This window comes from Sturnira hondurensis, unplaced genomic scaffold, assembly GCF_014824575.4.
Source record: "Sturnira hondurensis isolate 20B ecotype Veracruz unplaced genomic scaffold, ASM1482457v3 Scaffold0014615, whole genome shotgun sequence".
NCBI lineage: Eukaryota > Metazoa > Chordata > Mammalia > Chiroptera > Phyllostomidae > Sturnira > Sturnira hondurensis.
In genome coordinates, this window is record NW_028087246.1 from 2041404 (window position 1) to 2061762 (window position 20359).

A 20359-nucleotide genomic window follows, 5' to 3' on the forward strand; every position below is an offset into this window, starting at 1 on the left:
ATTTCAGCCAGTCCCAGGCATGTGCCAGAAACTTGGAGAGGGTTTATGCACAGACTCTGGGGTCCTTCTCTGTGGATTTCTCTTTGGGGAATTTTCCCAGCTCCCCAGAAAGCCTAATGGTGCTGGGTCTCTTCCCTGGCTCTGCTAATCAGATGGGCTTCCTACCAAACTTTAGGCAACCCATGCCAGCCTCTCAGAGCCAGGCAATCATAAACAGAAAACATTTCACTCTGGCTGCTACCTTCAGAGTCCCCAGCTTTTGTTCTCTTTTCAGAAGTCTCAGGCTGTTGTTCTTTGATATCGTTCAGAGTTTCTAGCTGTAATCTGCCAGAGACTGGTTGGGTAAGGGTCCCTGTATGAATTAGAAGCAGAACTCTTCATTCCCCTGGTAGCAGCAGACCACACTGCACAGTCCCATGCCCAGCCCTGCTCTGCCTTCTGGAGACGCCACTGGGTCCAGTGCCCCTGAGCCCCTGCCCACCAGGGAGGAGAGATGCTGCTGTGCAGAGCATCAGAGGCACACACTTGTTAGGAGAGACACAAGCCAGGCTAGATGCACTTTGTACTTCTGTGTTCACAGGAGCACAAACTCATGCCTACTTAGAGTGGGCTTGTTTATAACTTACATAAAAGAGCAAATGATATGCCTGGAGAAAAACATGGCTTATTCTAGAATTTCAGTTGGAGTGAATACTTTACAAACCACCTATAATGATGAGACATACATTGTTGTCGAGAAGCCTAAAAAGCGTATGTGTTCTTTGCTAAAGGAAAAAGTTGAAAGATGATTATTAAATTTGTTTTTTGTTTTAATGATTTGTTCGCAGTCCCTTCACTCTGATGTGGGCCCTTGTGAAGCTTTGTGGGGACAGTGCCCCATCCAGTCTGCGCAAGCAGAGAACACCAGAGCTGGTTTTTGGTGATGTGTTTATGATGGCCATTCCGACAGGTGTGAAGTGGTATCTCATGGCGGTTTTAATTTGCATCTCTCTGATGGCTAGTGATGCTGAGCATCCTTTCACATGTCTCTGGACTCCGTAAGTCTTCCTTGGAGAAGTGTCTGTTCAGGTCCTTTGTACATTTTTTAATTGGATTATTTGTCTTCCTTGCATGTAGTCATTTGAGTTCTTTGTGTATTTTGTAGATCAAATTCTTGTCTGAGGTATCATTGGCAAATATGTTTTCCTATGTGGTTGGTTCCCTTTTCATTTGCTGATGTTTTCTTTAGCTGTGCAGAACATTTTTATTTTGATGAAGTCCCATATGTTTATTCTTTCCTTTATGTCCCTTGCTCTAGGGGACATATTGGTGAAAGTATTGCTGTGTGGAATATCTGAGATTTTCCTGCCTATGTTCTCTTCTGGATGTCCATACTACCCAAAGCAACTTATAGATTCAATGCAATCCCTATTGAAATGCCAGTGACATATTTCACAGATATAGAACAAACATTTCAAAAATTTATTTGGAAACATAAATGACCTCAGATAGCCTCAGCAATTTTGAGAAAGAAGAAGGACCACAATACCTGATATCAAACTATATTACAAGGCCACTGTACTCAAAATAGTCTGGTAGTAGTCTGTAATCAAAATAGTCTGGTAAAAACAGAGACAAACATCAATGGAACAGGATAGAGGGACCAGAAATAAGCCTATGTGTATTTGGTCAACTAATATTTGACGAAGGGGTCAGCAGCATAAAATGGTGTAAAAATATCCTCTTCAACAAATGGTGTTGGGAGACACGGAAAGTTACACGCCAAAAATGAAACTCAGCCACCAACTTGGGCCATACACAAAAACAAGCTCAAGATGGATAAAAGGCTTAAATACAAGTCGTGCCACCATGAAAGTCCTGGCTGTCATTCTGAGCTTGCTGCTCATGGCCGAGATTACTCATCTCGCTCGGCCGATTTGGTGCTGCCACAGGGCTTCCCTGACTCTGGAATCCCATCGTTTCCTTTGCTGTGAGGGAACCCTGTATATCACCCTGCATTATCCCAGCCTACAGAGGACGGTGCCCCCTGAGCAACCCAAGGATGCAGGTGCCCTCTCAACACTGCATTCCTTATTTCTGTAGGCGGTGTCGCTGAGGCCTCCGGAGGAGGCAGCCGCCTGCTGGATGGGTTTCACAGGAGCAGCGAGTAGAGCTGAGCCATTTTCCTAATGCTTTTGGATTTTCCCCGTTTTGTCGAACTTGCCAAGTCTGGTATTTCTTCTTTCACTTCATCTAGTATGCTCTGTGCTTCCTAGCAAGCTTCTAAGGCCCATGCAGAATCACTGACTTTGGAACTTGCCAGGCTAACTAAACCCTGTGGCCCAGGAGAGTGTGCCCGTATCAACGGCCTCCACTGCCCACCAGTGCTACACTCTAGCACTGTTTTTCCAGGGTCCACTCCCACGCAAATCTCCCAGTTCCTGCTGGTACATGTGGCCAGTCCTGCAGCTCTGTTGGAGTAAACGATCTCATCAGCTAGCAGTATTTCTCTTATATTCCTAGTTTGTGACGCTGAGATGACTCTGCACAGTCTTAATTCAGGCAAAATGGCGGGTAGAGCAGGGGTCTGCCTACCAACAGGGACCGAGTTGCAGGCCTGTGGGTTCAGAAAGATCTAGAGTTCAGAGTTCTCAGTGTGTCTACCTAGAAAACCCCATTCTGAGTTTCAGGGCGTCTGTCTTTTCCTTCCTTTCCTCCCTCCCTCTGTTCCTCCCTTCCTCACCAAAAAAAACTTATAATGTTTTAAGTAAATTTACGATTTTGTGTTGGGCCTCATTCACAGCCATCTGGGCTGCATGTGGCTTGCGGGCTGCAGCTTGGACACCCCCTGACGGAAGGTTAGTTCTTTATCAGGGCCTTGTCTTTGACTCAAGAGGCCACCCTGAGCTTAGATCCACACTGAGCTTAGGCCACCCTGAGCTGAATTTCTGCCATTCATGAAATCAGGCCTGTGTCAGGCTTTCCTTACTGTTGCCTTCCAGGTGTAGGTGGTAATTAATACACTTAATGCCTGTCATGTATTCATTTTTTAATGCATCAGCGGTGCTTAGAAATAGCCACTAAATTACAGAGTTCTTATAGATACTATGCCTTCATTTGTTAATGCCAGACAATTGCATCAGTCCACATCTTCCCCTATACCTCATTCCACTTCCTGCAGGTGAATGCTTTGCAGCTGCACTGCTTGAACACCCCGGGTACTATCAATACTCTGCCTTTTATCGCCTGGCAGGACAGTGATGCAGCTCAGAACTCCATGCCTAGGACTGGCTTGCTAAGACCATTATGTTAAGGTGGGTTCCCTGAAAGCAAAGCCTGAAATAAAGTCTCTTAAATAAGTGATTTATTGTGAGAATTCTCTCAGAAGGAGGAGGGTAAGGGAAGCAGGATACCATGGAGGGGAAAGCTAAGCAAGGATGTGCTCACAGCTGGACACTAGCTCTAGCCTGAGACCCTGGGGGCATGGGGAACACAATCACTGCACACGGTTGGTTCAACCTTGGGGGTGGGGACCAACCCTCAGGTCAAAGAGATGTAACTTTCAGGTGATTATGGCTCCATTTGCCCAAAGCGATACCCTGGGGAGAGGCAGGCAACCCTCACAGCAGCAGGGGGATAAGAAATCTGCCTGAAAGTGGGACTTTTTAGGGTCCCAGCAGCATCCACTACACCTGTGAACTGTTCTAATTTGTTTCCTGAATAGCGAAGACCTCTTTGAAATTCTTCTTAAATTCTTCCTCTGTTAGGTCTGAGTTGTTGCACTGGGGGAAAAGACCAGAGAAAATAATGACACTCATTATCACGTTCATCAGACACCTTGCAATTGAAATGATCGGGACTCTTGTCTGAAACAGCCAAGTTACACTAACCAGGTTAAGTTTAAAAACACACGTAGCTAAGAGCAACTTTTGTTTCCTTAGAGCTTGATTACTTTTTGATGACTAGAGAGAAATAGGAAATCACTATCACACTTGAGGACTCTTACTCCTTAGGTTTGGGTTTCTTTTAGTGAGAGTTAGAAAAGTAATCTAAGATCTTAATAGAAATCAAATATCACAGATGTGTAAGTACAACTGGTGACCTTCTTTTCACATTGTCATTTCTGTTCCCCTCCGGTGACCTCTGTTAACTATATGGTGATTCACATGCAAAGGACTCTGCAGTTTGGGATTTCTGAGAGGTACAATCGAGTATATTTGGGGAAAGATAAGAACAACAACATGACTTTAGGATGCAGTCTTTTCCTTAGGTTTGGAGCAGGGAAGATGTCACTGTTCTCCGTGGGCACCTGTCACCATTGAGGAGAAGAATGAGCTCTCAGGTACCTAAACTGGGGTGTAGGGACACCTCCTGAATCACTGTTACTTTGTCTGGTGAGCTTAAATCCTGAGTTCAAAGAGTCACTCACTTCCCAAACCATTGTTGGTACATGCTCATCGTGAAAGATGAGGGAAACGAAAAATGTTTTAGCACCAGGAAATGAGAGCAGAGTGACTCATGGAAGGGAAATGAAATGGAAGCAGGAAGAACCACTCACCTTGGGGTCCTGAAAGAGGGGGTCAATGGCCTGCACAAAACTTTTCACTTTGGTGTAGTCTCCCTCATTTAGACTCTTCTTGATTTTGTCCAACATCCTAAGTTTCTCTAGGCATTGAGAAGCCTTTTCAACCTGGTGAAAAATATATCAATAGGAGATTTACTGACACAGTTACTGTCTGCCTTCTGTGGTTTTCCATCAAACCCAACAGAAATTCAAGGTAAAGATAAAGGCAGCTCATGTTCTCCTCCCAGGGCCTTCCGATCATAAATCCCACAAAAGCCTGTGTCAAGGTCAGGTAATATCACGAAGGGCTGAAATCATGGTTTGCTGTTGTTACTCACATAATTTTCATGTGGAATTTTCAGGAAAATGTCATTCTCTAAAGGGCTGTAGACCTTTAAGAAGAGGAACGCACATTTCTGCAAAAGAAGGAGGTTGTGAATGAAAAACAGCTTGAGGAGAATGAGTGCATAGTCATTCCCAGACTCACACAAGCCCACATCAGTCTTCTGGAAGTTTCCCCAAACTGGTATTGCTCTTGGACACTAACAGGTAATGGCTGAGTGTTTTCTCCCCCGCAAACAGGTCCTGGGGAGGTTTCAGTGTGGTTGAAGGGTGGGCAGAGGAGCAGGCACCGTTTTGCACGCTCCCCTTCATCCTGTCACTGACTGACTTCCCACATGTCAACAGAGAGGTGGCTTGAGGTTCGAATCCAACTCACCAGCTTCTCCTCAGGCTCCATCTGTCTCTCCAGGATCTCAGATTCCCTGTAACACTGCTGACTTCTCGGTAGACTGTCTATTGTGCAGAAGGTACAACGCCAACCATTCCTGAGATGCCAGATAGAAGTGAGAAAGGGCAAAGCCAGGAAACGGACACCATCCCTATGGCTGCCACTGCTTCCCTTTCAGGAAAGGCAGGTAGGCACGGCCAGGGAGTGCAGGGGACGCCTTCCAAGGTTTCCAAGATTCTCATGTGATGGCCCTCCTACGATAGAGGGTAGTCATAGGGGGTAACTGGGTGCAGGGTTGTGTGAGGGTGGGTGGTGGGCTCTCTTCTCCCTGACTGAGCTGCTGGGAGCACAAGGAGCCCTGTCCACCTGGCCTGAGTGCTGGAGACTGGACCTCAACCCACGGGAATTTCCAGCCTTTACCAGCTTGTTGAGAACATGGCAAATGAGAAAAACGGTCCATGTTTCCTGCCTTGTTTGAATAAAAACAGAACACAAACAGCTGGCACTTTCCAGGAGACTGCTGGGAAAGTTCTGGAAAGGACAGTAGCAGTATGAAGGCAAGGGACCCATCCAACAGCCTCTGCCTCCCAGAGGAGAGAGGAGGCTACCGGCGCCTTTCAGCAGCTCCCAGGATCACACTGCTGGACTTGCACATCTGGCCCCACTCTGTCCCCATCAGGACACAAGGAGGAGGCCCCCAGGGGGAGGGTGCATGGCAAGAGGAAGCGTCCTTAAAGGAGACAGGGGGCTGCATCTCACAAACCTCTTAGTGTCCACAGGTGGAAGGTGACAGTTCTCATGAAAGAAACTCTGACATTTTTCACAGCGGAAGAGCTTTGCTCCATCGAGGCAGATCTTGCATTTGTCTGAGTTTCCCCCCTAGAAGGTAAAACAATGTCCACATCCCCATGGGCCCCGGATGACTAGTGCTGTGGGAATCTAGGACTCATGGCCTTTGTGTGAACTGCAAGGACTCTTCTGTGTTTCTCTGAGCTGTGAAGAGATAGCATGGAGTGGGGGTTTCAGAAGAAGGATTCTTGTTCTGCAGTGAAGTTCAGGAGGAGGGGCCTGTGGGACCAGATCAAAGTGTTTTTTGCTATAAAACCAGAGATTCTAACACAGAAAGGCAGGCAACAAAACAAGAGGATGATTTCATAGGAATCATTTTTATGAACTTGCAGATAGAATAAGGTTTTGAAAAAAGTGTTAAATTCATTTGCCTATACCTCAATGCCTGAAATGAATCATGAAAGGTGTTATGTTGGGAAATTAATAAGATGGAATAAGCTTCTAAGAAAACACTGATACTGTTTTCTTGGCTGAATGTTCCCCATGAATTGAAGGGCCTGGTAGGGGTCCTGGACTGTTAATTCTGTGTCTTGAGGGACCCTGGCCCTGTGACAGTGTCTTTGGGTTGGAAAGACCATGGTCCCAGATGGCCAAGTGGTGCCATGGCACGTGGAGCTCTTTGAATCCGGAATTCCCAGAAAGATGCCCTGTGATTCAGTTGCACATGTAAGGAGTGGAAGCCACTCTCTGAGTGGCCAGGGAGTGTGGCAATTGCTGTGCTGTATAAACCATGTGGAGGTCCCCCTCAAGCCCCTCTCCCCCCACCATCAGTGCACTCACCTGAAACTGAATTTTTACCAGTCTTTAACTACTGACAGACCTAGGCAGGCCTAGAAGGAACGTAAAATCACCAGGTGGGAAACTACACCATGAGAAACTATAGCCTGCGAAACTGCCTGCCGACCCTATCCAGGACAAACAGATGCCCGGGGTAACTAAGATTAGGGTCTGGGTCAGCCTATCTGGCATAACAGGATGCAGCTTTAACTTGGGCCTGACAAGATGTATCAAGAACAATGGCCCTGGCTGGTATAGCTCAGTGGATTGAGCGCGGGCCTGTGAACCAGAGGATCGCGGTTCGATTCCCAGTCAGGGCACATGCCTAGGTTGTAGTCCAGTTCCCTGCAGGCCAACTCCCAGCAGGGGATGCACAAAAGGCAACCATACATTGATGTTTCTCTCCCTCTCTCCTTCCCCTCTAAAGATAAATAAATAAATAAAATCTTTGGAAAAAAAAAAGAACAATGGTCAGCAGAAATGTCACCCAGCAGCCAGCTCTAGCCAATCAGACTCTGACACCCCAACCAGTTACCCTTTGTGGGTTTTTGCGCTTAAAAGCACTACCCTAAGAACAACCAAGCAAGTCTTAACCTCCCATGGTTGGTCTCACTTCCCCCTCTTATTCCCCTCTAATAAACCCTGATTCTTGGCTCTCTGCGTCCATATGGTTTCTTGAGTGACTCTGACCTAACAACTACATTTAATTTTATTTGGAGAAGATAAAATTCGACAGTATTTGCATCCAAGTCTTGTATCAGAATTCCTACCCATTAAGTCCAAATAAATTTGTAGAGCAGATATGAAGATACACTGTGTTTCATATAAACATGTGTATTTATAACAAAAAAATGGCCTGTGACTGAGCCTTTCATTAATGAAGAAAACACAGTATAAGGATTAATATTAAAGCTCAATGTCAGGTGCTGTTGTGACATCTGGTAACATTGAGAAGGTCTTGGACAGCCTATCTGCATGTACCTCTCCCCACCCTGCTTTCCTGGGTAAGATTCCACAGCTAAATAACAGTCCTTGGCAAGGGACCACCACTGACCTTGCCCATCCTGGAATATCAGCTTTCAGTTCCCTGTCAGCCATGGAATCTTTCATACAAGCCAGATACAACCTCCTACAGAAATCAGGGACCTACAGAAAAATTCCCCACCCTCCCAGCACCTGGTTGTCCATTTGGTTCCTGAGGTCAACCTTGGTGAGGCCTGCATGGTGAGGGTCTACCCTCTTTCCTCAGTCTGGTTTGTATGTGGTTAATAAACACTTGTCAACCCATCCTCCAGTGTCAGATGCCATGATGTGCCATCCCCCAAACTGTCTTGTGGATATCCCTCCTTCATCAATGGGATGAAGAAAAGTGGTTAAAACCAAAAAACCACTTAAAAAAATGAAAACCAGCACTTGCATATGAATGAGAAAATTTTAGAAACTATATCTCCCCCTGGTTACTCTCCTGGTTCTGTCTTCTTAGAGAATCCAGACAGTTTGAGAGCCACTTGAAGGTTTTTCTTTCCCTGATGGAAACATCCTGTCTATCCATGGTCTATTGGAGAAATTCCTCCCCTCCTGTGACCATCTGAGGTGACACAAATGAAGTGCACTTGGAGACTGGCCCTCCCATTGATGAGTCTGGCTGGGAGGGAAGGGGGCCATTGAGCAGGAGGAAGCAGGGATGATAGCGTCCACCCTTCTCTACGGTGACTCCTTGTGCTTTCTCCCAACACATGCATTCTGTGCCATCTTTTTCCTGGGGTTACTCCCTCATACTCACTGCTATAACACTTTCCCTTCTCATCCTTGTCCTCCTCCAACATTTAGACAGAATCCCTTAGGTTTCCATCGTTGGCCATTTAATTGGCCCCGGATGGTCAAATCACTCTCAAAGCTGCAGTTCCGTGGCTATGTCTCCAGCTCCCAGATATCCAGCCTGTCTCCTGTCTTCATGCACATCCATGTGCTCACCCAGCATCTTTTCCTGGGCCCTTGGATCACACCCCAAACTCATGCAGTCAGAACTGAATGTATTCTCCTGTTCCCACACCCACTGCATGTTCTTTCTTGAAGCTTCCATTTCATAAAACATATACCTTCCATGGCAAATCTGAGAATCCATCGTGGGTCTGTACTCTTGTTCATATGCCAAATCCAATCTATCCCCTGTCTTCTCATCATAAAATTTAAGCTTCCTTTGTTAGTTCCATTTTTCCTTTAGGGTCCACAGTATACAGGGATGCTGAGACCCTAATGAATGATTCCACCTTAATACATAAAGAAAAGGGGTCTGTTTCTCATAGTCTGTATTATATCTTGATTAAAAACACACAAAGATGAGGCATGTCTTTTTTGATGACAGTGGGCAGAATAGTTTGAAATGCAGCTATGTTATTTCTCTTAATGCAAAAAATAATAAAATATGAAAAGTCACTAAGAATTATCTTGAATCTCTTCAGGGATTTTGGGTGAACATTCTTACCTTGGAGGAATCAGGATTCTGGTCTTCTTTGATTGAAAAATTATCCATATATGACAATGTGTAAGAGCCAAGGAACGTGTTGCTAAGAACGTTCTCCCATTCAGTGTTCTGGGAGAATCCTGAATTACATGCCCGGTGGGGACCGAGACTGCTCTAGCAAAAAGGCCTGGGGACAGTTTCCTCCTTCTCACTGTAGGGACTCACAGATTACCATCATCATTCTCCAGAAAGTGGTGACTCTCTTCCCAGAAGAACAAGGAAATACAAATGTATTTCCAGTGCATAAGCATCTTGCACCCCTAATCTCTTAATCAAGACCAGTCTCTTATCTCTTTGGCTCTTTGTTGCTTAGCCTGGTTGTTATGTTTGAATTTTATGAGGAGAAAAGGGGACCCTAGTTCACTGTTGGTGGGATTGCTGACTGGTACAACCACTATGGAAAACAGTATGGAATTTTCTAAGAAAACTAAAAATGGGTCTGCCCTTTGACCCAGCAATTCCACTACTAGGAGTATATTCTAAGAACCCTGAAACACCAATGCAAAAGAACCTATGCACCCCGATGTTCATAGAAGTACAATTTACAATAGCCAAGTGTTGGAAGCAAGCTAGGTGCCCATCAGTAAATGAATGGATCCAAAAACTATGGTACATTTACACAATGGAATTCTATGTAGCAGAAAGAGAGAAGGAGCTCCTACCCTTTGCAACAGCATAGATGGAACTGGAAAGCATTATGCCAAGTGAAATAAGCCAGGTGTTGAAAGACAAATACCACATGATCTCACTTTTAACAGGAAGCTAAACAACAAAACAAACAAGCAAGCAAAATATAACCAAAGACACTGAAATAGAGAACAGGCAAACAGTGTCCAGAGGGGAAAGGGGAGGGAATTTCAGGTGAAAAGGAGAAGGGTTTATACGAACAAGTATAAAGGACACATGGACAAAAACTAAGGTGGATGGAAATGAAAGGGAGGTAGGAAGCACTGGGTTGGGGGTGGGCTGGGATGGGAATAAAAAGCAGAAAACTGTCCTTGAACAACAATTAAAATAAGTAAATTAAAAAATATATTGTCCTGGTCCCAACGTCCAAGATTCTAATTAATTGGTCTGGGTGGGGCATAAGCATTGATATTCTCCTTAAATCATAGAAGGAGTAATTATGTATCAAAATCATCTGGAGACCATTTAGCAATTCTAATGTCCAAGTCATAATTCAGAGTGATTAAATAGAAATTTTGTCTTGAGTAGGATTCGGGCAATATTATTTCTCAAAGGTCTTCAGGTGATTCCAGTATAGCCTAAATCAAGATTTAGCCTGAAACAGTGTGGTTATTAATGCCTGAGGATATTATATGTCAGTGTTCAATTGGCCTATAATATCCATCCTAAGAAATATTATTATTAACAAGAGTGAGGGTACTCTTGCTGGAACAGTTGCCTTCTCCTCCCCATGGACCTCCAGCCGTTGGTAATATAACAGGACACCCTGGGTCTCCATTTGTTGTACAGGAACCATGCACATGTCCCAGAGAAGTCCAACACCTCCCGCAGCCTGTCTAAGCCACCACCCTAATAATAAAATGAATGCGAGGTCCTCCATACTCCAGTTCTTCTTCCAGAGGGTCACCCCCCTCTCTATTCATCCACATCCCAAGATGGCCCCTACCTGACTTTTCACACAAACTGACCTCTGCACACTACACTCGCAGTGCTTTTGTACCTTCAGTAGAATGAATGTGCCTCCTTCCCTTCAGGCAGCCTCAGCTTTTACCTCACCCAGAGCAGAGAGGACATAGACTAGTGTGACCCACTGGAAACTGACCTGAGAAATGGTCAAGTCACTGTCTGCCCCTAGGGTGTCCTAGAATCCCCTGCTTCCAGTAATACTTCCAAGGAAGACAATGAAGTTGAAACAATCCTTGAGCTCAGGGATATTATTTCAATCTTCTTTATGAACATTGGGCATTCCTTATGCACTCAATAACTATATGTTTAATGAGTAAATAAATGAATATTGTTTTACTTAGGAAAAGGGATTAGTTGCTATGTTTTTAGCAAATATTAGCATGCAAGAAATAAATGTTCCATCTGAGTATTTCAGATTACATGACAACACACAGCAGCTGTCACCAGCAAGTATAAGTGGCCCTCACCAGGAAATAGGAAGCTGTTACGTGGTGTCAAGAGTGACACTCAATTTCCAGAAACAGGGGCTCCATCAACAAGAGAAGTTCTGAGAGGTACAGAGGATCCACTGAGGTAGTAATATGTTCTGAGTTCTGCCATTTTGGGTCACTTTGATTCTTGATAAAAAAACAAAAGCATAGCCCTGGCTGGTGTAGCTCAGTGGATTGAGCTCGGGCCTGCGAACCACACGATCACAGTTCGATTCCCAGTCAGGGCACGTGCCAGGGTTGCAGGCCAGGTCCTCAGTGGGGGTCTCATGAGAGGCAACCATGCATTGATATTTCTCTCCTTTCCTTCCCCTCTAAAGATAAATAAGTAAAGTCTTAAAAGAAACAACCCCCCCCACCCCCAAAGCACAAAATGTATGGGAAATTGAATCTCATTGATGCAAAGTGTTGCACCCATTGATAAGGATAGAACCCGGGGGGGTGGAAGTTGCTAGGTCCTTCAGGTAATCCAGATAAAATAACTCTATATCCATGGAGAACGGTAGGGACTTTAAAGTAGTCACTGACTAGATCCAACATTAATTTCTCTTTACTAAACCCACTGGGTGAAATGTCCCAATGTCTGAGTGTTCAAAAGACCCANAAAAGAAACAACCCCCCCCCCCCAAGCACAAAATGTATGGGAAATTGAATCTCATTGATGCAAAGTGTTGCACCCATTGATAAGGATAGAACCCGGGGGGGTGGAAGTTGCTAGCTCCTTCAGGTAATCCAGATAAAATAACTCTATATCCATGGAGAACGGTAGGGACTTTAAAGTAGTCACTGACTAGATCCAACATTAATTTCTCTTTACTAAACCCACTGGGTGAAATGTCCCAATGTCTGAGTGTTCAAAAGACCCAGAACCTCAGGTAATGTAAAGGCCTGGGCCTCACATTCCCAGTGCTAGATGAAGTCCCAGTGGCCAGCTCTGTGTAAGCTAACATAGAGTTCTGTGAATGTCCTTGGTGGCTATTTCTACCTGAAGTGTGTGAGAATGGCACTTCACACCTTCCTCTCATTCTCAAGTTCTCATTCATAACCAATGTTGTAAAAACTACCACTTTGTCCTGACTCTGCATTCATATTATGTACATGTTTGTTGCCTACATAGCCTTCTCCTACAGAGGGAGAAACCACTTTCACAGATAGATAGGAGGCCTGCTCAGCCCCTGAGGTGGAGCCAAAGGGGTGGCATTAAAATAAACAATTTTCAGTGCATCCCCTCACCTAAGCTACATCCACCTCCCAAGAGTTCCCTCCCCAACAGCACCATCCTCATGAAAAATTTGCTAATAATTTCTGCTTGAGAAAGAATTCTGTGTCTGTGTGCATATTTTATTGAATGATGAAAGAATGTGTAAAAATCAGAAAAAGAAATGTTTTTAGTTTCCCTCATGAAGTAGTATATGGTTTCATGTATGTCTCAAGATAGACAATCTATTAGATGGGTTTGTCTGAATGATGGGAAGCAAACTTTTTCTTCCTCAGATTTCATTAAAGGTAGAAAATACTAACCTTTATTTAAAAAATATGGGATGAGTTGAAGATGACCCTGGGACCTTATTAAGAAATCTTTTCATATATTCTGTAATCATGTTTGCTCTTGCAACTTGACACCCTTACAACATCTGCATCTATAGCTAAAACTCAGCAATGAGATCTGTTTGGCAGCTCCGTATCATCCTTGTCTCAAATAGTCTACAGCTCACAGATAACCTTGCACACAACCTACTGCTCAGTGGAACAACTCTGAAGGCATGCAAAATAAATGAATAAAATAAAAAAAATAAAAAAATAAAAAAAGGCAGGGGAGGGGAGAAGAAGAAACCTAACAATAATCCTACAATTGAGAAACCATAAAAAATGCAGTACATATAAGATCAGTTATGTAATAAGAACTTATATAAAATAATACTCACCTTTTTGTTCCTGCCACATGTTGTTGGAGGTGTAGGTACTTTTTTTTCCTGAAAGATAAAAATATCTGAGTATATGGATAGCCTGTATTTATGTTCTGTGAGTCTGGCATTCCAACATCCTCATTAACATTTCTTCTTAGATATCATACTGTCAGCTCACTGAGAAACCATTTCCCTCTTCTCACCTATATTTATTCTAGAATTCATCAACAGTACCTGGAAAATCATCTTTAGAATGGGTTTCCTTGCTTTGTGCTTTTTCCTCTAAGTTTTCAGAGATTTTCCTTCACAATCTCTGTGACACCTCTCCCTTCCTTTCCATTCCCACCAACGCCATTCGCACCTGCCTCCTCACACCAGGCCTATGCAACTGACACACACGTGTCCAACACCTGCAGGGTGTCAGACACTCTGGACAATGTTGAGCACATAATCATGGACAAACCCTAGAGGGGTCTAGAGAGACAAAAGGAATGCATAGAAGGATAAGAATAAGACAGTGTCAGAAGGGCCTCAGTAGTGAGTACAGGGGCCCAGGGAAGTGGTGACCAGGGCAGGTCAGTCAGGGAGTATTCAGATGGGAGTGACATGGGAGCTGAGCCTTGCAGGTTGACAATACGTTTCCTGGGCTGAAAGACAGTGCAGGAACTTCAAGGCCCCATGTTGTCTGAGGTAATGTTTTAATGTCATTTCACACCTCAGGAGACTCTGTGGTTCTTCACTGTCTATGTTATGACTTTAAACTCCTTAGTTGGGCAGTAAATCCCTCTGCAAACAGCCCTAATTGACAGATTATGTTGAATCACACAAAATTCATCTACCTCAACTCACAGAGTCATGGTGACTGAGGTTCTGGTGTTTACACCACTCTTTCTCTGGAGTGTGTTCTGCCCACTTGTTTGACTGCAGACTGACTTCTTTCTTTCAGTGCCTAAAGTTGTCAGCAAGTACTTGGCTCAGAATGACCTTTCCCTCCCCCAAGCCACTGCAGCCACCCTGACAGAGCCCCTTTGACAAATGGCTGTGCTGCCTTGTACTGAGGTATGAATGTGGGGTACCTCTTCCTGGGAAAAGGTTAAAGGCAGAGGCCTTTGGGCTCTAGCCACAACTCAGCACATACTGGGTGAACACATAGTGACTTCATCTTTGACCACAACAAGAAAAGTCACACCTCCTGCCCCCGTCACTGAAATACCTCCATCAGCCGTTTTAGGGTTTTTCCACCACAGGTCAGGCTGGTCTTCCAGTTACTTGCTTTTTCGTAACCTCCTCTGACTTCAAATTCCCTGGGGGTGAGCCAGGTTCCATCTTCAGTTCTTATGCACTTCCTTGTGGCTCCTGTAAGATCAAGTACGTTGATCTTGACCTGTCTTTGTCCTCAGTGCTCAGAGGTTGGCCTCCCCCCACTTTGGATGTGATGTCACCCATCTGGGTTCAAGATCAATAGCAGGAGCATCTGACCTCCCCTTTCATACTTTAGAACCCCCAAATCTAGCCTGCAAGTCCCCTCCAAAGAAATGTCCTGCTTGAATAAAATCACAAGTGGGGGCCCTGCTGTTCATAATGGCTCTAAGCAATTTTCTCTGAGTTTAATGGCATTATTGAGCAGATATTTTTCCATTCTGAAATGATGGGTAGCTGACATTAAAATAATTATGAAGTATTAATCACTGGAAAATTTAACTTACATATAAAAAGTAGTCATACACTTAGCAACACTACTCATTAGAGAAAAGGAAATAAAAATTACATCACACCCCGAAGATGGCCATAATAAAACAGACAGACAATCACAGTGTTGGTGAGAATGCAAAGAAATTGGAGCCCTCAGATTGGTGGGAATATAAACTGGTGCAATACTGTAGAACACAGTTTGGGTTTTCCTCTATAAATTAAACATAGAATTACCATATCATCCTGTGATTCCACTCCACAGTATATACTAAAAAAATTATAAAAATATGTTCGCTAAAAAAATTTACACAAAACAACATTATACATGATAGCTAAAAAATGAGAAAATCAAACTGATAGGTAAATGCAGTATTGTATATACATACCATGGACTAGTATATTATGTGACAATAAAAAAGAATAAGGTATAATACATGGTACAATATGTAACCTTGAATACTTCAAGCTGAGTAGAACTGAGAGAACCAGTCACAGAAAGGCACATGTTGGATGAGTCAGTTGATAGGAAATGCTTAAATTAGACCATTTTATAGATCAGAACATAGATTAATCATTGATTAGGGTGGGCGATGAGCTGGGGTGGGAATTGGTATTGACAGCTAAGAGATATGGGGTTTCTTTTAGTGGGGGACAAAAAGTTCTAAAATCAGATTGTGATGATGGCGTTATACTGCTGTGAAAGAACAAAACAAACACTCAACAGTGAATTCTACAATTTAAGTGGTGAGTTGTATGTATATGAGTTATATCTCAGTGAAGCTGCTTTAAAGAATAGTTATGTTGCAAACATTTATTTATACTAATTGTTCACATGGCCAATTAAGAATAATCTGATAGGAAATTCAACATAATGGACAATTATAAAAAACCTTTACAATGTTAAAATCACAAAATATTTTATATTCATACATAAATAAACTCACAAAGTCACAGCAGGAGGCAGGCTTGTAATTATTATCCATTTCTTAGATGGGAAGTTTCAGGCTCAGGGAGGTCCCAGTCTTCACACTGTCACTCTCAGAAGAGCTGAGGCTGGGATCAGGTTTTCTGTTCTAAACTCTGTGGTCTCCTCCCTACATCTAACACCCTGTCCTGGTGGTGATTACCCAGATTGGACACAAAATGTGAACGTGGGGGCTGACGGCCTCTTCCCTGTTATATCTGATTCAGTGTAGAAAATGCAGTATTTTCCACCCAGAGACCGACAATCCTGCACTTGTCTTTGGTTCTTTGGGCATCCTCACGGGCACTTCCACATGGGGGTGAGCACTTAATATCCACCACTGCTTACAGTGTAAAAATATCATTCTAGGGACCTTTTCCTTCTTCTTTCAAGCCACAATGGGGCCTCAATTCCTTGAATAACAGGAAATTCATATGGGTAATTCTATTACTTAATGTAATTCCTTTACAGAGGGGTTGCAACTTAAAGTAAACCTTGAAACTTACCTTGTTCAAATTTCCTCTTAATTAACAGCCCCCTCATTTCCCCACAGGTCACAGGAAGTATTTCAGCCTTCACGTCCACATTATCTTCTTTGTGCCTTCCTGACTCTGAAAGAGAAGATTTTTTCATTCTGTCTCATTTCACAGTTGTACATGTACAACTTTCTCCCGTGTTGAGGTAGTTTCTGTAAAGTCATAGGGGTACTAAGGAAACTTTATCCCACAAATCTCCAGAGTTTCAGAGTCTTTCTTTCAGTTGCATTTTTGATACTTAATGACAGAATGTCTACCTTTATTACACTCTCAACACCCCCACAACCAGCATGCGTTAGCAGAGACACCAGGCATCAGTACAACTGTCTTAGCTCCCCATGCAGTCAGCCCCCTGATTCTTATGTGACAGTGACACTGTTGTCCTGGTAGAAGGGAGCTCTGCAGCTGGGCTATTTCCCTGCACTTAGGTTGCTGGAGACAAAGTCTGACACTGTACCTGCCTCTTCCTGTGTGAGCTCTGACTCAGGAGCAGAGAGGACAGTGATGGGGTGACCTAATGGAGACCGTGTCACCTCTGTTTGTGTTCACTGCTTTGCCTCATTTCTCCCCCACATTAGCCTTCTCCAAAGCTGAAAGGGGAGCTCAGGAAGCTCTAGAACAATCTGCAAATTGCATGGGTGTCTGGACCATTTGTTGTCTGACAATGATGTGCGCTTTGTGAGAAGCTACATCCAATGCTCTAATCATCAAAGTCTCCGCCTGTGTACACACTTCTCTATTAGGGCTCTTTGTCACTGAAGGCAGCTGTCCCCAAGGAAGGCAGAGAGGGACCAGCTCCTCCCAGAATTGGGGATCAGGACAAAAGTGGTGGGCGATCAATGGCGTTATAGAGATCAACTCTGAAAATTCTGGATTCAGTTCTGACCCTTGCTGGGAATGATGCCTTGTTCTTTCCCCAACCACCCTGGAGAGCACCTCCTTCAGAGTCCCAGGAAGTTTCAGCCAGTGGAATGGTACAAAGGTTTTGTTGCAGTAAAAGAAGAGCAAAGATCCAGGCACCGGAGGAGAAAACACCTGGGAGATATGGAGGTAGAGAGGTATTAATGATATCTGTCTTCCAGAGCTGCCCCGAGTCCTTCTTCCGGAAGGAAACCACTGGGTTCAGGTCTTTCACCACATGGATGCTGAGTCTGCCACGCAGCATCAGATGTGAGGAAACAGAGTCTGGTGCCAGCATCTGAAATCCCAGGCAGAATTGTCTCTGTACCATGTCCCCACACTAAATCTCAGTTGTTCAGTGGTGGGGTACAGGCTCAAGGAACAAATGCTATCTGAACATCATGGACAAAGAGGTCAGATCGGAGAGACTGTCCTGTCCCTACCTCTTTCCAGACCCCACCAGCAATGAATAGAACTGAGAACGGTAAGGAGTACAGGCAGACAAGGGCCCACCTGACTCTGGCTGCTATATTCTCCTTAGGAACCTCAACGACTGCAAATGCCTTTTTCAGGGCCACCCTGTGTGCCTTTGGATTGTACCATTTGTGTGAAATCCAGGCCTCCACTTGCCTCTCATGCAAATGTGGTGACTTGCACCGTAGGGGTGATCATCAGAGACCTCAAACAATTATGGTTAAGGAAATTTGTTAAATACAGAAGGAGGCCAATTGAATGAATTTGGTCCTAGCCGCAGTGGTCCCAGTAATCATCGTGGCTGGCAGAGTGGTGTCCTCACGGGGAGACTGCCAGGATCTGCTGTGCCTGGTCAGTTGGTTGGGAGGCAATTCTCCAAGACTTGCCACGTGCCCCAGAGTAACTTTTCAAGGAGGTGTGAATAACAGACAGTTCTGGAAGCCAGAGTTGATGTAGCCCTCCAGGTCAGAAGGCGAATTTGATTCCTGACCCGTATAAAACAGAGAATGTCTCCCTCCTTAGATATATCCCAGGATAATAGTCTCCCTCCTCTCCTCGGAGGAGGTTTTTTTAAGTTCCAGGGTGATGCTCACATTCTGTCTCTTGATAAAGATTTGGGTTGTACAAGTAAGTACCTTAAACAGAATTGATAAAATGATATACTTAATACTCGTACAACTCATTGTAAATTTTATCTCAGAAAACAAAGAAACTAAATACAAATGTTGAAGTCTAGTTAATAATATGCACGCTAAAGTTTTGGAAGGAAGTGTTCTATTGTCTGCAACTTTAAAATGTTTCAGACTTCAGGATGCTTAGTGGATGGATAGGGAAATGGGTAGATGGACAGAAATGTGGCAAAGCAAAAATAGTACATGTTGATTATGAATCTTTGTTTAGTGTAAAATTTCCCAAGTTTTCAGTAGCCTTAAAATTTTCATAATTCAATAGTTGGAAAAAGACATTTGACAAGAAAACAGGCTTATTAACTAAAAATGACTGCTAAGATACAAGGAGAATACCAGCCAAACAACAGAGTATAGAAGACAATGCAATAATCATATTAGTACATAGAGGAAAAATAAGTGTTTGCCTAGAATTTTTAATCCTGGTAAAAATCCTTTCACAATAAAGGCCAATCTGCACCTACCACACTTGGCAAGTTGGCAACTTAGACACCCTCACTAAAATAATCAACAGTTCATTCAGGTAGACGAAAGGAGAAACCAAACAAGAAAATAATGATGAGTGCATAGAATGATGAAAAATTAACTTAAGTAAAAAGTGACTGAAAATTGCTAATAGTTTCAAAATTTATAATTAAACATTAGTAACAAAATGTTAAACTATAATAGCTTAATGATGAAGATGGGATGTTCAATTTTAGGGAATCCATGGTAAAATCCTTGCCATCTTTTGAGATTAGGGCATGTTAAAGAGATTACAGAAATTTTATCTCCAATTTCTTTCACAAACAGAGAAAAAAGGTAGAATGTAGAATTCTTTCTCAATCAAACAGAAAGCAGGAAAGAGACACAGAAACATGAGGAAAGTGTGGTTAACAAGAATATAGATTTATAAGTTCACATGTCAGGGATCATGATAAAAGTAACAAATAAAACTTAACTATTGAAAGATTAAGATTATTGGAGAAGATTCCAAAAAGCTGTGCCATTATAAGAAGCATAAACCAAAGCTGCATAGGAAGGCTTAATGAAAATGGGTAAAAATAAAACATAAAAGTTAATGTAACAGCACCCTGAAAAAGAGACTCGAATGCAAAAAGCAGTAAGAAGAATAAAGAGGAACATTCTACCTATAAAGAAACAAATCCATTAAGTTACAACAACCATAAAGAATGTCAATGTATTTACAGTAAAACAACAAAACAAGAAGGAATTGGCAAATAAATAATCATTTGGAATATTTAACACACCTCTGTGTACAAACCTGATGCATCAAATACAACATAATTTACTATAGATTTGGTAGACTCAAACAGTGATATTAATTAAAAAAAAGTGTATACAGGGAGAAACCAATCTAATGTGTGACCAATATTTGTAAATGTATATAAAACATTTACAAATATTGGTCACACATCAGATTCCAAAGCAACTTTCAACAAACTTTTAAGAGCTAATGAAGTCAATTCTTCATTCTATATTGTGTTCCAGATATCTATTTTAATCCCTGATTTACTAACAGAACCTCTGCATTCTTAGAGATGTCATAGTCCAGGTAAAATACCATAGTTCGTAACTTCACTAATAGCTGACAGGACCATCAGTTTAAGATTTGAAGGGTAAGATGTGGGAGGAG

The 20359-nt window shown here is 43.1% G+C and overlaps 1 protein-coding gene across 1 annotated transcript in view; it reads right to left on the bottom strand.

Moving 5' to 3' along the window:
• Positions 1-3016: 3016 nt before the first annotated feature.
• The window catches only part of LOC118999171 (nuclear body protein SP140-like protein), a 61333-nt gene continuing 43990 nt past the window's right edge, over positions 3017-20359 (bottom strand). The window contains 9 exon segments of the mRNA XM_037063570.1: positions 3017-3761; positions 4538-4669; positions 4882-4959; positions 5262-5370; positions 6037-6152; positions 6216-6341; positions 13490-13537; positions 14685-14827; positions 16634-16738. Of these exon segments, the coding sequence (XP_036919465.1) occupies positions 3666-3761; positions 4538-4669; positions 4882-4959; positions 5262-5370; positions 6037-6152; positions 6216-6341; positions 13490-13537; positions 14685-14827; positions 16634-16738 (953 nt within the window). The 3' untranslated portion in view covers positions 3017-3665.